This window comes from Pelodiscus sinensis, chromosome 2 (genome assembly GCF_052426305.1).
Source record: "Pelodiscus sinensis isolate ZL-2025 chromosome 2, ASM5242630v1, whole genome shotgun sequence".
In the NCBI taxonomy this organism is placed as follows: Eukaryota; Metazoa; Chordata; order Testudines; family Trionychidae; genus Pelodiscus; species Pelodiscus sinensis.
The window spans coordinates 229,525,621-229,543,788 of NC_143053.1; the positions used below are offsets into that span (position 1 = coordinate 229,525,621).

At 42.2% G+C, this 18,168-nt stretch overlaps 1 protein-coding gene across 7 annotated transcripts in view; it reads right to left on the reverse strand.

Moving 5' to 3' along the window:
• The window catches only part of ODAD2 (outer dynein arm docking complex subunit 2), a 224,329-nt gene that overhangs the window by 164,965 nt on the left and 41,196 nt on the right, over nt 1-18,168 (reverse strand). For all 7 annotated transcript variants that reach the window (XM_075922574.2, XM_075922576.2, XM_006124782.5 and 4 more), the window contains 2 exons: nt 16,560-16,676; nt 6,747-6,964 (listed from right to left, as the gene is read on the reverse strand). In XM_075922574.2, coding sequence (XP_075778689.1) covers nt 6,747-6,964; nt 16,560-16,676 — 335 coding nt within the window. The remainder of the gene's footprint in view (nt 1-6,746; nt 6,965-16,559; nt 16,677-18,168) is intronic.

Below are 18,168 nucleotides of genomic sequence, written 5' to 3' on the forward strand. Positions count from 1 at the left end.
AATATACAGCACAACTGATTACTTGTTTGTTTTCACTAGAGTTCATTATATTACTGATTCCTTACTGAAGGCTCAGTCCTTGCTCCCCAAAGGTTTACCTGATAAAAAACAGGGGGAGGAAGACAATCAGTAGGAAGGAGGTATATGTCAATGTTTTCAAACCTAATTCTCTATTGATAGAAATGTAGCCGTGTTAGTCTGGGGTAGTTGAAGCACAATGCAGGACAATATAGCACTTTAAAGACTAACAAGATGGTTTATTAGATGATGAGCTTTCGTGGGCCAGACCCTCTTCCTCAGATCAAATAGTGGAAGAAAGTAGTCACAACCATATATACCAAAGGATACAATTAAAAAAAATGAACAAATATGAAAAGGACAAATCACATTGCAGAAGAGGAGGGGGATGCGGGGGGGGGGAGAGGAAGGAAGGTAAGTGTCTGTGAATTGATGATATTAGAGGTAGGGAGAGTGGGATGTTTGTGAGTTAATGGTATTAGAGGTGATAATTGGGGAAACTGTCTTGGTAATGGGTGAGATAGTTCAAATGTTTGTTAAGTCCTTGTTGGCAAGTGTCGAATTTTAACTGTCATTCATGTTAAAATTCGACACTTGCCAACAAGGACTTAACAAACATTTGAACTATCTCACCCATTACCAAGACAGTTTCCCCAATTATCACCTCTAATACCATTAATTCACAAACATCCCACTCTCCCTACCTCTAATATCATCAATTCACAGACACTTACCTTCCTTCCTCTCCCCCGCCCCCCGCATCCCCCTCCTCTTCTGCAATGTGATTTGTCCTTTTCATATTTGTTCATTTTTTTAATTGTATCCTTTGGTATATATGGTTGTGACTACTTTCTTCCACTATTTGATCTGAGGAAGTGGGTCTGGCCCACGAAAGCTCATCATCTAATAAACCATCTTGTTAGTCTTTAAAGTGCTACATTGTCCTGCTAATTCTCTATTGTTAGGCTTCTACATCCAGATTTAGGCATCTAAATAAAATGGCCCCATTTTCAAGAAGCTATGAGGCATATCTACACTAGAAAATGATTTTGAAGTAACTCCTGAAATAACTATTTCAAAATAAGCTTATTTCCCAAGTAATACAGGAGTACAGATTTCAAAATAACCAGCCCATTATTTTGAAATAAAGGGCTTGGTAATGTGGACGCTCAACTTACTATTTCGAAATAACTCCATAACATAGACCAGGACTTTCAGTTCCAGTTGATTCAGACAGCTTTTGTGGGTGAACATAAGAACAGCCATACTGGGTCAGACCAAAGGTCCATCTAGCCCAGTATCCTGTCTGCAGACAGTGGCCAATACCAGATGCCCCAGAGGGAGGGATCACAACAGGTAATCCCCATGTGATCCTCCTCCGTCACCCACTTGGAGAGAAACAGAGGCTAGGGATACCATTCCCACCCATCCTGGCTAATAGCCATTGATGGACCTAACCTCCATGAATCTATCTAGCTCTTTTTTGAACCCTGTTAAAGTTCTAGCCTTCACCGTATCCTCTGGCAAGGAGTTCCACAGGTGCTCAGCACTTCCAAAAGATCAGGCTTCTTACATTTGAGGAAGCAAATCAAGATTTAGGTGCCTAAAATTCAGGCATCCAGAGTTGAAAATTTTGGCTACAAACTTCCTCAAAATAATCCTATTTGAACTAGACCGTATCTTTAAAAAAAATCCTATTTAAAAATTACCAGTGAGGAAAATTCACAACCCTTGGTATATTGTTCCAGTGGTGAATTACCATCTCTGTTAAAAATGCACACCTTATTTCCAGTCTAAATTTATCTAGCTTCAATTTCCAGTCATTGTATCACACAATATCTTTCTCTGCTACACTGAAGAAATCATCATCAAATATTTGTTTCCCATATAGGCATTTACAAGCTGTAAATCAAGTCATCTATTAACCTTCTCTTTGTTAAACAGATTGAGCTCCTTCTGCCCATCAGTAGAAGGCATGGTTCTTCTTTGAACCCTCTTAAATTTATGGACATCCTCTTGAATTGTGGGCACAAGAACTGGACATAGTATTCCAGCAATAGTTTCACCAGTGCCAAATATACATGTAAAATAACCTCTCTACTTCTACTTGATATATCCCTCTTTATGAATCCCAGGATCACATTAGCTTTCTTAGTTGCAGTGTCACACTAGGAACTTATGTTCAGCTGATTACCAACCATGACTTCCAAATCCTTTTTAAAACACTGCTTCCTAGGATAGGTGCACCCTATCAGTATGGATTATGTTGTTTATTCATAGATATGTACATTTACATATAGGCATATTAAAGGCATATTTTTCACTTGCACTCATTTTACCAAGCAATCTACAGCACTCCATGTCAGTGACTTGTTCCCCCATTTTTGTGTGATCAGAAAATGTTATCAATCATGGATTTATGCTTTCCTCCAAATCTTTGGTAAAAATGTTAAATACCTTAGGGCCAAGAGTAGATCCCTGTGGTATCTCATTAGAAACACTAATGTTCAATGATAATTCCCCATTTGAAGTTATATTTTGAGCCTTATCAGTCATCTTTAATCAAGTTATTGTGTACAGTGTTAATTTTATATTGTTCTAGGCTTTTAATTAAAATAACATACAACACCAAGTCAAATGCTTTACAGAAGTTACAGCAACACTATTAGTTTTATCAAGTAATCTAATCAAAAAAAGGTATTGAGTTAGTTTGCATATTCCATTTTCCATAAGCCCATGTAGATGGGTATTAATTATATTATTCTCCTTTTATTCTTTATTAATTAATTCTATATCAGCTGCTCTATTTTCTTGCCCAGGATCCATATGAGATTGATAGGCCCATAAATATTTTCAAATATTGGCACAACATCAGTTTTCTTACAGCCTTCTTACCTTTCCCAGCATTTCAAAACTTCCTGAAAAGCAACATTAATGGTGCAGTGAGCTCCTTGGCTACTGCTTTTAAAACTATAGCAGAGGGCTAAAGCAAAGTCTCATTTTAGTAAGATGTCAGTACTTACACAAAATATAATACAGTAGGGGTACGTCTAAACTACATGGCTCCATCGACAGAGCCATGTAGATTTGTTGTTTTGGCAAAGGTAAATGAAGCCGTGATTTAAATGATCGTGGCTTCATTTACATTTAAATGGCTGCCGCGCTGAGCCAACAAACAGCTGATCAGCTGTTTGTCCGCTCAGCACACTAGTCTGGACACTCCCCTGCCGACATCTAAGCCCTTTGTCGGCAGCCCCGGTAAACCTCATCCCACGAGGAATAACGGGGCTGCCGACAAAGGGCTTTGATGTCGGCAGGGGAGCGTCCAGACTAGTGCGCTGAGCGGACAAACAGCTGATCAGCTGTTTGTCGGCTCAGCGCGGCAGCCATGTAAATGTAAATGAAGCTGCGATCATTTAAATCGCGGCTTCATTTACCTTTGCCTATGTGTCTAATCTACATGCCTCTGACGACAGAGGCATGTAGTCTAGACACAGCCTAAATGTACATGCCTTAACATAGGCCTCTATTCTGCGGAGGTACTTGAAAGGTTTCTAGATTCTGCCAATGTGGACCCCTTTACAGGGTAAGGCTCTTAGTATGCAGCATCAGAATAAATAATTAAAACTAAACAGCTGTTAAAACTGTTGTATGTTGTTCTTCTCCCATCCCAACTAGCAAATGCCTTGACCATCAGCATTACAGCTCAGTCATTGCAGAGACTTTGGCCATTATCTTTGAAAACTCATGGAAATTGGGAGAGGTCCCAGATGATTGGGAAAAGGCAAATGTTGTGCCCATTTTTTTAAAAAAGGAAAGAAGGACAATCCTTTTAGACCCTATAGACTGGTCAGCTTCATCTCAATCCCGGGAAAAATCATGGAGGGGATCCCAAAAGAATCCATTTTGAAGCACTTGGAAGAGGGAAAAGTGATCAGGAATAGTCAACATAGATTCACCAAGGACAAGTCATGCCTGACCAACCTGATTAGCTTCTATGACAAGGTAACTGGCTCTGTAGACATGGGGAAGTCGATGGATGGGATATTCCTTGATGTTAGCAAAGCTTTTGATACAGTCTCCCACAATATTCTTGCCAGCAAGTTAAGGAAGTATGGATTGGATAAATGGACTGCAAGGTGTCTGGAAAGCTGGCTAGATTCTCAGGCCCAACTGATAGTGATCAACAGCCTGATGTCTGGCTCGCGACTGATTTCAAGCGGAATGCCCCAAGGATAGATTCTAGGGCCAGTTTTGTTCAACATCTTTATTAATGACCCAGATGAGGAGATGGATTGCACCCTCAGCAAGTTTGTGGATGACAGTAAGCTAGGGAAAGAGGTAGATATGCTGGAGGGTAGGGATAGGGTGCAGAGTGACGTAAGCAAATTGAAGGCCAAAAGAAATCTGCTGAGGTTCAGCAACGACAAGTGTAGTGTCCTACACTTGGGACGGAAGAATCCCAAGCACTGTTACAGGCTCGGGACTTACTGGCTAAACAGAAGTTCTGCAGATAAGGACCTGGGAATTACAGGGTATGAGTCAACATTGTGCCCTTGCAGCCAAGAAGGCTAATGACATATTGGAATGCATTCGGAGGAGCATTGCCAGAAGATCTAGAGAAGTTATTACTCTTCTTTATTCGTCACTGGTGAGGCCATATCTGGAGTACTGTGTCCAGTTCTGGGCCTCCCCACTATAGAAAGGATGTGGACACTTTGGAGAGGGTCCAGCGGAGGGCAACCAAAATGATTAGGTGGCTGGAACATATGATCTCCTTTGGAACATATGATCTACAAGGAGAGGCTGAGGGATTTGAGCTTATTTAGTTTACAGAAGAGAAGAGAGAGAAGGGATTTGATAGCAGCCTCCAACTTCCTGAAGGGGGGTTCCAGAAAAGATGGAACAAGGCTGTTCTCAGTGGTGAGAGATGGCAGAATAAGAAGCAATGGTCTCAAGTTACAGTGGGGGAGGTCTAGGTTGGATATTAGGAAAAAACTATTTCATGGAGGGGAGGAGGAAGAGTACTGGAATGGGTTACTAGGGAGGTGGTGGAATCTCCATTCTTACAGGTTTTGAAGTCCTGGTTTGACAAAGCCCTGGTTGGGATGATTTAGTTAGGATTGGTCCTGCATCAGGCAGGGGGCTGGACTTGATGACCTCCTGACATTTCTTCCAGCCCTAGGATTCTATGAGCTCTTTTCTTTTCCTCTTTCTTTGTAGGAAAAAAAAGACTGAAGGAAGACTGAAAAGGAAGAGGGCAGAAAGAATAAAGAGTTCATAAAGATAGAAGCAAAAAGGAATGCCATTCCTCTTCTATTTCTCATAATCCCAGCATCCTGAGTTCCAGAAACAGCACAACTCCATTTCCAGGCTTTCTGTCACTGACTAGCCAACTAATAACGCCATCTTTCAGAGTGCTTTTCCTGACTCTTCGGCTATGTCTACACTGGCCCCTTCTTCGGAAGAGGCATGCTAATTTATAACTTTGGAATAAGGAAATGCGCGAGGGATTTAAATATTCCCCACGGGATTTAAATACACATGGCCGCTGCTTTTTTTCCTGGCTTGGGGAAAAGCCAGAAAAGAGCGTCCAGACTGGCGGGATCCTCCGGAATAAAGCCCTATTCCGGAGGATCTCTTATTCCTTACTTGGAATAAGAGATCCTCCGGAATAGGGCTTTATTCCGGAGGATCGCGCCAGTCTGGACGCTCTTTTCCGGCTTTTCCCCAAGCCGGAAAAAAGCGGCGGCCATGTTTATTTAAATCCCGCGGGGGATATTTAAATCCCCCGCTCATTTCCCTATTCCAAAGTTATAAATTAGCATGCCTCTTCCGAAGAAGGGGTCAGTGTAGATGTAGCCTTCCAGTCACTTAGTCCCTGCTTTTACACCCACTTGTTACCTCCTCTATTGACTGACTTTATAGGGACTGTCAGACAGGTGCCTCTTCTTCATCTTGCTCAACTGTTTCAGATAGTCCCAAAGCAGCAATTTTCCAAGGCTCCAATGAAGGGAATCAGGTAAGCATCTACTATGGGACCTCCCATTCTAATATGTTCTTATCGTCAACTTCCTCCTTCTGCAAAATGACCACTTAATCCTAGGCCTCACCTCAGACATTCATCCTCCAGTATCACATGGACTTGACTCCTTTGGCACATCCTAATTTCAGAAAAAGAAGGCCCATCTCCATTGTAAGTAAATTCTCTTCTGTGTTTTCTATTTCTTGTCAAGGTACAGTTAGCCAAGGTAATTGCTATGTAGGTTAGGAGAAGTGAGTTATAATGACAAAGGAAGATTACTTACTGGCAGTCCAGTTTATTGTATTCCTCTTCTCCCCTCAGAAAGTGTTACTTGGAATTGGTTGCCTATTCTTTCTGTACCTTAGAAAGAACTTTTAATTTAGGAAAATGGTTGAATTGAGGCCTAAGTATTGCTGATAACTATAAGATCTTGCTGCCTCCTTCCTGACAGATGGAGCTCCATCATGATGATGTTCAAGACTCTTTTCAGGTAGGATAGCAGAAGAGGATTATAAGAAACTGGATTACAAAGTGAGCAATCTTCCCCTAAAATGTTTTATAGAAGCAGGACCCTGAATTTTATTTTGTATATGTTTAATTTTTTTTTTCAACTAACGAAAGTCACAAGACAATGTGTTTCCAAATCATTATTCTGAATTAGCAAAGTCTACTGTAAAACTCAGTTTGTCAAATAATTACATACTCCCGGGAATCAGCAAACCCAACATTCTTCCATTTCAGAGACGGTTCTAATTTCTTGTCAATGGGTTTGCTTTTTACAGGAGGGCTCTTCGTCCTCTCAAATGCATTCTTTTCTGAATAATCGTGAAACTTCTGAGATTGGCCTAAATCCTCAGCATCAACTATTTCCATATGGCGATAATGCTTTTCATACGTTGGTTCTTCAAAAAACGTATAATCCTATAAAGATGGAGAAATGGTTTGTCAATCATATTGCCACATGAATAATACACATTAAAATACATTATAAGACGACATTCCAAGGTACATTACTTCAACAATTATATGTGGCATATGCAGAATTTGGAATGCATTTTATTATGTGCATTTAAATTGCCTTAAAAGAATGCAGCATTCATATTAATTTAAAAATTCCTACAATTAACACATTTGCCACCATATACAAATGACAGAGTGGGGGAGGGGTTGTCCGGGTTTGCCAAAGAAGGATAGCTCTGCTTGATGGTTGGTGGAGGGTAGGGAAGGAGAGGGCATAAGCCAAAGACTGCTGCAAAAAGGTGAGCACTAGGAAGCTTTGGAGCACTGACTCACTCCCTCAGGAATGTGGGGTCCAAAAGAATATAAAGAAACAAGCTCTAGGTGGAGGAAGACTCTGTGTTCCATGTGGCAAGCAAAGCCAGCAAAAATCAGACTGGCTTAGGACATGCTGAGGAAGGAATTTTTCCCACACAATCAAATTGGCATTGATGGAGTGAGGTTTTTTCACCTTCCCCACGGTGAATGTCAGGGAGCACTTTTTCAGATAAGAAGAAATGGTGATAGACCATATGTTGCAACTATTTTGTAAGGTTGGGAAGATGTCCATTGCAGGTACTCCATAGGGAAGGCATCCAGGAACCAGATAAATGGCCTGGTAAAGGACTTAAAAGGAGGTACTATAGTGGATAAATTAACAGAAGGGGGTAAGGGGATGCAGGGACTCTTCTGATTGGTATGGCAGGGGCCAACCCTCCTCCTCATTTCACAGCCCACCATAACCCTCCTCCTATGAGGATGGTTAGGTCCAAGCCATGGGTTGGCTGGGGAACTGAATGCAAATTAAAGTGGGATGACGAAGCCTGGATAATGATTTAAAGATACACGGATTTGCCTGCAACTGTATCTGCCAGGTACTTCCACATATCTATAAATAAAACTTGTAGCCCGATTAAAATCCACATGATGTGTCTCCTGTCCTTCTTTCAGTGTGTCCAGTCAATTGAAATGCATTTAAAACAAAGTTATTAGCTTATTTGGAAATTCTTGAAGCTACTCTAAAGGTGATTTCTGTCCTATTCTAATATGCCACATCAGCAGTACTACAGAATCCAAATTCATACCCGTTTTAATGGTCCAATCCTGAAAACTCTCCCACTCTGCTTTCAATGGACTACTTGTATAAGAGCTATTTTCACAAGTAACGAGTTTACAGGATCAGGTCCTTAGTTTTTAATCTCTAATTTGCAGCAAAATATCCACTCTGCGAAGGAGACCTTATTAACACTTTCTCAACTTGGGCAGTGAGGCCTGAATCACTGGCTCTTATCTCCAGTAAACCTGAAGTCAACATCCTACTATAATCACATGGTCTAGAGTTTTCATTGCCATTATAAAATATGTGACTCCCAAAACTAATGTTATACCTAAGTGCTGATTAGTTTCAAATGTACATGCTAATTTTTACAAGTAAAATTAATGTAAGTATTTTCTCTCTACTTTTTTTTCTGGTTTTGTCTTTGTACCAACAACATGCCTTCAATCTCATGTAGGGAGTTGAACTTACAAAACCAACAACTAGCTCTGTCTAGTACCATGGTTTGTCAAAGCATCCAGAAAGTACAGCACAGCTACTGCCTTTTGTTAACTCTTATTTCCTACTGGACTATTCAGTGTTGACAGGACAGATAACTTATGATCCCTCATTATTATTATTCCAGCTGTCAGTAGCATGCATCCAAGCACTGACATTCTTTTACGTATCTGGTTCAATACAGTTTAAGAGACTGTCAAAATTTGGCCTGCCTCTTACTAGTTTGTAAGGGGAATTAACTGTCCCATGCATGCTTACCCAAATGTCTAACACTTAGCTAACTCATGTTAATTAATACATTTTAAAAATGTAGTCTAGACAGGGTAGATTGCCTTTAACATATGCTAAAATGGTCAAGATAACCCTGGGGAAATCCTAGTTAGGCCATTATTTGACTATTTTAGCAAGTTAAAGGCAGTACTTCTTACAGCAAACCCGTGCTAGCAACACTAACAGGGTATGTCTTCACTACAAAGTTGATTCGAACTAACGGATGTTAGTTCGAATTAACTTTGATAGGCACTACACTAGCGCTCCGCTACTTCAAACTTAATTCGAACTAGCGGAGCGCTTAGTTCGAAATAGGTAAACCTCATTCCACAAGGAATGAGCATCTAAGCCTAGTTCGAACTTACTAGTTTGAATTAAGGGGTGTGTAGCCCCTTAATTCGAACTAGTGGGAGGCTAGCCTTCCCCAGCTTTCCCTGGTGGCCACTCTGGCCAACACCAGGGAAACTCTACTGCCCCCCTCCCAGCCCCGGACCCCTTAAAGGGGCACGGGCTGGCTACGATGCCCGTGCCAGGTGCAAGCCTGCCAGCACCCAGCTAGCAGACCCTGCACCTGGCATGGCTCGAGCCAGCCACCCGATGCCCCCCAGCCCTCCCCCTCTTCCCGGGACCAGGCTGGCGGCTCCCGGGAGCTTGCCCGGGACCGCAAGTGGCGGGCACACGCCTGGTCTAGTGCGGACATCGTGGACCTCGTCCACGACCTCCGCACTAGGCACAGGAAAGTGGCCGTCTAGGGCAGGATAGCTGCCAGCCTGGCCACCCAGGAGCAGGTTTGCATGAAAATCAAGATGGTCCACTGAGACCCCCGATCCTGAGCCCTGAGCTTACAATGGCCGTACTGGGTCAGACCAAAGGTCCATCTAGCCCAGTAGCCTGTCTGCCGACAGCGGCCAACCCTAGGGACCCTGGAGGGGATGGACCGATGACAGTGACCAAGCCATTTGTCTCGTGCCATCCCTCTCCAGCCTTCCACAAACTTTGGGCAGGGACACCACTCCTACCCCCTGGCTAATACCACTCCATGGACCCAACCTCCATCACTTTATCTCATTTCTCTTTAAACTCTGTTCTAGTTCTAGCCTTCACAGCCTCCTGCAGCAAGGAGTTCCACAGGTTGACTCTTTGCTTTGTGAAGAACAACTTTCTGTTACTAGTTTGAAGCCTGCTACCCATGCATTTCCTTTGGTGTCCTCTAGTCCTTCTTTATGGGAACTAATGAAGAACTTTTCTTTATGCACCCTCTCCACCCCACTCATGCTTTTATAGACCTCTATCCTATCCCCCCTCCATCTCCTCTTTTCTAAGCTGAAAAGTCCCAGTCTCTTTAGCCTCTCTTCATATGGGACCTCTTCCAAATCTCTGATCATTTTAGTTGCCCTCCCCTCTCCCAGCCTCTCTCTTCCCCTCTCCCACCTCCTTTTCCCAGTCTCCCCCAGTTTTGTTCAATAAAGAGAGATTCTATTTTTGACCACACATTTTCTTTATTTTGTACATCAGGAAGGGGGGCTAGGGAAGGGTAAGTGGAAGAAGGTGAGGGAGGAATGGGGCATGAGCCCCCGATGGGGAGGACTGGGCTGGCTCTGCAGGCTTCTGGGGGTGGAAGCTCTCCTGCAGCCCCCCAATTGCCCCCTCTCCCCAGATGGCAGCCTGCGGCAAGTGCAGCCAGTCTGATGGCCAAGTGCTGTAATGTGCCCAGTGTGGGCACTCAGGGCACTCCAAGCCAGGACTGCTTTGCAAGCGGGGCACCCCTGAGAACTGTCTGTCCGGGGTGGGGGTCGGGTCCCTTTAAGCACATCCCTCAGCTAGCCTGAGACAGCAGCTCCACGCTCTAAATTCTCATCTGATGCCCTGCCGGCACTACTTCCGGACATCCTTAACCCCAGTTCAGGGTCCACTTAATGTGGACATGCTAGTTCGAATTAGCAAAACACTAATTCAAACTAGTTTTTATTTCTAGATGCATTAGTACGAATTAGCTTAGTTCGAATTAACTAATAAGCAGGAAGAACTGGAATTGCTAACCAATAAATACAACTATGATATCATTGGTATTACAGAAACCTGGTGGGAGGGGACGCATGATTGGAATGTTGGTATGGAAGGGTACGGCTTGCTCAGGAAGGACAGACAGGGAAAAAAGGGAGGAGGGGTTGCCTTGTATATTAAAAATGAACGCACTTGGACTGAAGTGGAGATGAACGTAGGAGATAGCTGTGTAGAGAGTCTCTGGGTTAAGCTAAAAGGGGTAAAAAACGAGGGTGATATCATGCTAGGAGTCTACTACAGGCCACCTAGCAAGGTGGAAGAGGTGGATGAGGCCTTTTTTAAACAATTAACAAAACTATCCAAAGCCCAAGATTTGGTGGTGATGGGGGACTTCAGCTATCCAGACATATGTTGGGAAACTAACACAGCGGGGCACAGGCTATCCAATACGTTTCTGGACTGCATTGGAGACAACTTTCTGTTTCAGAAGGTTGAAAAAGCTACCAGAGGAGAAGCTGTTCTGGATGTGGTTTTAACAAATAGGGAGGAACTAGTTGAGAACTTGAAAGTGGAAGACAGTATAGGGGACAGTGATCATGAAATAATAGAGTTCATGATCTTAAGGAAAGGTAGAAGGGAGACCAGCACAATTGAGGTAATGGATTTCAGGAAGGCAGATTTTGATAAGCTCAGAGAACTTGTAGGTAAGGTCCCATGGGAAGCAAAATGGAAGGGAAAAACAACTGAGGAGAGTTGGAAGTATTTCAAAGGGACGTTGTTAAGGGCCCAAAAGCAAACAATTACGCTGTGTAGGAAAGATAGAAAATATGGCAAAAGACCAGCTTGGCTTAACAAGGAGATCTTGCATGATCTCAAAATAAAAAAGGAGTCATATAAAAAATGGAAACTAGGACAAACAACAAAGGATGAATATAGGCAAGCAACATGGGAATGCAGGGGCAAGATTAGAAAGGCAAAGGCACAACATGAGATCAAACTAGCTACAGGCATAAAGGGAAACAAGAAGACCTTTTATAAATACATTAAAAGCAAGAGGAAGACCAAGGACAAGGTAGGCCCACTGCTTAGTGAGGAGGGAGAAGCAGTAACAGGAAACTTGGAAATGGCAGAGATGCTTAATGACTTCTTTGTTTCGGTCTTCACCGAGAAGTCTGGAGGTGTGCCTAACGTAGTGAATACAAGCAGAGAGAGGGTAAGTTTAGAAGATAGGATACACAAAGAACAAGTTAAAAATCACTTAGGAAAGTTAGATGTCAGCAAGTCACCAGGTCCTGATGAAATGCATCCCAGGATACTCAAGGAGCTGATAGAGGAAGTATCTGAAACTTTAGCTATGATTTTTGAAAAATCATGGCAGACAGGGGAGATTCCAGAAGACTGGAAAAGGGCAAATATTGTGCCCATCTATAAAAAGGGGAATAAGAACAACCCAGGAAACTACAGACCGGTCAGTTTAACGTCTGTCCCAGGGAAGATAATGGAGCAGGTAATTAAGGAAATCGTATGTAAACACTTGGAAGGTAATAAAGTGATAGGGAATAGCCAGCATGGGTTTGTGAAGAACAAGTCATGCCAAACTAATCTGATAGCTTTCTTTGATAGGATAACGAGCCTTGTGGATAAGGGAGAAGCGGTGGATGTCATATACCTAGACTTTAGTAAGGCATTTGATACGGTCTCGCATGATATTCTTATTGATAAACTAGGCAAATATAACTTAGAAAGGGCCACGATAAGGTGGGTGCATAATTGGCTGGATAACCGTAGTCAGAGAGTTGTTGTTAACGGTGCTAAATCCTGCTGGAAAGGGATAACAAGTGGAGTTCCTCAAGGGTCTGTTTTGGGACCCGTACTGTTCAATATCTTCATCAATGATGTAGATATTGGGATAGAGAGTACTCTTATTAAGTTTGCAGATGATACCAAACTGGGTGGGGTTGCAACTTCTTTGGAGGATAGGGACATAATTCAAAATGACCTTAGCAAGTTAGAGAAATGGTCAGAGGTAAACAGGATGAGGTTTAATAAAGAGAAATGCAAAGTGCTCCACTTAGGAAGGAACAATCAGTTCCATACATACAAGATGGGAAGCAACTGTCTAGGAAGGAGCATGGCGGAAAGGGATCTAGGGGTCATAGTGGACCACAAGTTGAATATGAGTCAACAGTGTGATGCTGTTGCAAAAAAAGCAAATATGATTCTAGGTTGTATCAACAGGTGTGTTGTAAGCAAAACTCGTGAAGTCATTCTGCCGCTCTACTCTGCACTAGTTAGGCCTCAGCTGGAATACTGTGTCCAGTTCTGGGCGCCACATTTCAAGAAAGATGTGGAGAAATTGGAAAGGGTACCGAGAAGAGCGACAAGAATGATTAAAGGTTTAGAGAACATGACCTATGAAGCCAGGCTTCATGAACTGGGCTTGTTTAGTTTGGAAAAAAGAAGATTAAGGGGGGACATGATAGCGGTTTTCAAATATCTAAAAGGGTGCCACAAGGAGGAAGGCGAAAATTTGTTCCTCTTGGTTTCTGAGGACAGGACAAGGAGTAATGGGCTTAAAGTGCAGCAGGGGAGGTTTAGATTCGACATTAGGAAAAAATTCCTAACTGTCAGGGTGGTCAAATATTGGAATAAATTGCCAAGGGAGGTGGTGGAATCTCCATCTCTGGAGATATTTAAGAACAGGTTAGATAGACATCTGTCAGGGATGGTGTAGACGGAGCTTGGTCCTGCCTTGAGGGCGGGGGGCTGGACTCGATGACCTCTTGAGGTCCCTTCCAGTCCTATGATTCTATGAATTAGTGCTGTAGTGTAGACATATCCACATAGACTAACATCATTCCTTTAAATGTTAATTAGACAGACAATATAAAAGCTGATTAACTTTGCAATATATAAGTAAGGTAATGAACTCTTTGAAGCTATTCCTCCTTTTTTAAATCTATCATGTCCTCTAAAGAATGATTTATTTTATCTCAGAAAAACAATCATAACAACTTAAGCTGCAGCTTAATGACATTTAGTCAGGGTGAGATTTTAGGCCAAAAGTAGTATCTCTTCTTCTGGGGCTAAGGTGACACAATCAGGGGCTTGTTCGGCTGCACATCTACTAATGTGATATATTTCATCATATGCCAGCAATGACCCTTTGCCATGCATATTGGCCAAACCAAACTCTCCCAACACGAAAGAATGGACACAAATCAGACATCAAGAATGGTGACATTCAAAAATCAATAGGAGAGCACTTCAGTCTCCCTAGAGACTCAGTAAGAAAATTGCCAAACTTCAGCGTGAAACTGCAGAGCTGGAATTCATATGCAAATTGGACACTATCAGACTAGGTCTGACTAAGGACTGGGAGTAGCTAGCTCATTACAAAAAGTGATATTCCCTCTTTTGGTATTCACATCTTCTCGTCTGCTGTTGGAAATGGACCACATACGCCCTGATTGAATGGATCTAGTTAGCACTGGTTCTCTGCATAATAATGTATCACTCCAATTTTTTCATGTGTATATATACTTACCAAACTGAAGTTCCCTCTTCATGTATCTGATGAAGTGGATTCCAGCCCATGAAAGCTTATGCCCAAAGTCTTTAAGGTGCCAAAGGACTCTGTTATTTTTGCTGAATCAGACTAACGCAAATATCCCTCACACTTTTTTCCCCCCGTTGCTCCTCAAGAACATTAGTAGGAGAACATTTGGAGACAGTTCTTTCAGTTTGTCACAAAGCAAACTTTTTCCAGACCTCATATACTGTAGATTCTGTTTCTGTATTGATAAATGCCATGTATTTCTTTCTAACCACTTAAAATCAGTTACAAAAAAGAACAGTTACTCACTGCACCAAAATCTTTTCCCTTCTAATAATTCTCCCCCTACATATGCAATATGCTTTTTAAGTTTGTTAGTGCTTGTGAAATGTGCCAGATTGACTACACAGGAAATTGTAGCCATTAACCAAAAAAACAGATACAGCAAAGGCAGTAACAATGCAAGATTCTCTATCTTATTCCATAAATGATTTCAGTCAAGAGATAGAGAAATTATTATTGGGTGTGTACAGCTTAGTCTCTATTAGTTCAAATGCTAAATGTCTGCTAAGAAAAGCTAAGAAAGAATGAAACTTGTGGTGTAGGGTTTTCTCATATAGAGTCACATCTCAATAAGCAAAATGTGGTTGACAGTTATTTACTAAACACTATAAATGTGCTTTATGGTATGCAAAATGTAATGGAAATATATTCCCTGCCTCAAGATGCCAGGTTTGAGTTAGACTTTTAAATGGCAAGGTAAACCAAAGTGCTTTAGGAAGTGATACTGGTGATTCAGTAGATGACATTCTTTACAAACAGTCAGACATCATGCAGAAGAAGTGGGGCTGGATGTGTCCCATACATAGTTTTTGATGTGGAAATGCAGATGTTAATGGAAGGAGAAACTGGCTTTCTAATGCAGTAACCAGTTAAAGTTATGGTTGCCCTGGGCCTAAACAATATCAAATCTGTAGATAAATTCCAATTCTGCAGTTCTGTAATTGGCTAGTGAAATTCTTTTGTAGAAGACTGGCTACTTTTAAATCCATGACCGAGTAACCAGACAGATTAAAACATTCCCTTGGAGGTGTATGTGTGTTACCATTTCTGATGTTTGACTTGTATCCATCTATCCTTTGTCATAGGGACTGTCTGGACTGGCCAATATACAAAGGAATTTCACTAACCAAGTAGAGAGAGAGTTTGCAGAACTGGAATTTATCTACAGATTTGACACTGTTACCTTGGGCCTAAACAATGACTAACTGATTAGCACATTACAACGCCAATTTCTTCTGCCAATAGCTTTTAATGTGGAAATGCAGATGTTATGTATTAGCCCAGCCCACTTAATTAGCCTCACTAACAATTGATATGTACTACTTCTGCTTCTGTTATTTGCATTCCAAATCATTTGATGAAGTGGGTTTTGCCTACGAAAGCTCATGATTCTATATATTTTGGTTAGTCTCTAAGGTATCACAGGACCACTCATTTTTTAAAATTTATTTGGACCTAAGCTTTCGTGAGCTAGAGCCTACTTTGTCAGATACATGAAATAAACATTGTGCCATACCATAGCTTTTCTGATAGGAAGCTTATAGTTAGTGATGACTTAAATGATAGCTTAATCTATACAACTGTAGCTATTACTTGCTCTCCTTTCTCAGGTGTGCTCATTACCTCAGGCCAGTTGTGGCTTTCAATCAGTTTTATTCAGCTGGCTCCAAATATTCTCCAGCTTCAGAGGATTCAGCTAATAACCTTCTCTTGTTTGTGTATCTCTCTGTTATGAGCGAAGAGGATGAATTTATACAGTCCTTTTCTTTTAGCTCATTCCTATTTTTTGGAAAGACAGGGGAGACTTGCCCCATTCACTCTACAAAACTCTTGGTCCCAGCCTCTTAAACAAAATGTAACTGATTTTCTCCTTATCATTACATGTTCCACAAACTGCTTCATTTCCACCAATACCTCTTATTTCCTAGATCTATTGCATACATCATAGCCTCTCAAAATCTTAAAAGGCCATGTCACATGATGAGGATAAGCTGACTGCTAGATACCACTACCACTATGGGAGCAGACTATATCACAGTACAGTATGTAAAATAACATCACAATATACATACCTGTTTAACAATGTTTTCGACAAATTTTGCTGATCTTTCCCTTAAAAACGTGATAAGATCTTTATATACATCACTTTTTCTCTCATAATCAATATCATCTTTCTCCTTTCCTCTACCCTGAAAAAAAAACAACAAACAAAATTTTAAATTATTACGATTTCCTTTTAAAAATGGTTTCCATCTCTAAAGTAAATACCATTAAGGAACATAGTTCCCAAATTTGCAATGATCTCCACACAACTGACCACTGTGCCAGCAGAGGACCCCAGTGAATATCAATGGCATTTAACATGGACCCAGGGTCCACTCACATGGAGCTCATTGCAAGATCAGCATCTTATATTCAGTCCTGCAAGTAACTACTATTATGCATGGAGAATAATCCCATGGAAAGAGACTTAGAAGTCATGGGGAGGAAATCAAATGAATATGAGCCTCTAGTATGATACAGTGGCTAAGAAAGCTAAGATATATGTTTAGGGGAATAGCAATTAGAAATAGGAAGAGGATATTACAACTGTATATGGCATTAGCAAGACCATTATTGGAAAAACTGTGTCTAGTTCTGGTGTTCCTATTTCCAAAGAGATGGTGACAAATTGGAAAGGATATAGAAAAGTATGACAACACTAATTTGAGATCTGGAAAGCCTGCCTTACAAGGGACGTGAAGGACTAGTCAACTATAAGCAAATGCTTATCAGATAGTCGAGCTGACTAGTTGCTTTCCCCCCTTGCTGCCTCTATCAGAAAAAGGCAAGGGGAGAGGAAGAGAAGGGGGTACTTCAAAGCAGCAGCGCAGCGTGGTACCTGGGGCCAGATTCTGGGCTCCATGCGGTGCTGCCACTTTGAAACGCCACATGCAATCCAGGGCCACCTCGGGTGTCCCCAGGCTGCACATGGCATTTCAAAGTGGCAGCACCACACAGAGCCTGGGATCAGCTGAGGACTCCCCCATTAACCCTGGGCTCCATGCCACGCTGCCACTTTGAAATGCTGCAAAGTGCCTAATGTCGGGCTCCCTACAGCATTGCAAAGTGGCAGCACTGCAGGGAGCCCCAGGTCAGCGCGGGAGTCCCCAGTTGATCCCATGCTCCATGTGGTGCTGCCGCTTTAAAATGCCACAAGAAGCCTGACTCCGGGCTCCTTGCGGCATTTCAAAGCAGCAGTGCCACAGGGAGCCTAGTATCAGCACGGAAGACCCCAACTGATTCTGGGCTACACACGGCACAGCTGCTTTGAAATGATGCAAGGAGCTTCACTCTAGGCTCCCCGTTGGCATTTCAAAGCGGCAGCACTGCAGGGAGCAAGGTCAGTGGGGGAGTCCCCAGCTGACGCCAGGCTCCATGTGACACTTTCACCTTTGAACTTCAAAGGCAGAGGTACCCTACTGACTAATCAAATAGTCGATGTAAAATTCATCAACTATTCGATTAGTAAATTACTCACAATTTAACATCCCTAATTCCTTACAATAGGGCCTCTCAACATGCGGCCCATGGGCCACATGCTGCCCATGGCATGTTTGTTTGCAGCCCATGCTGTGGTTTGGGTTTATGTGGGGCCAGGGCCGGCTTTAGGAAGTGCGGGGCCCAATTCGAACCACTTTG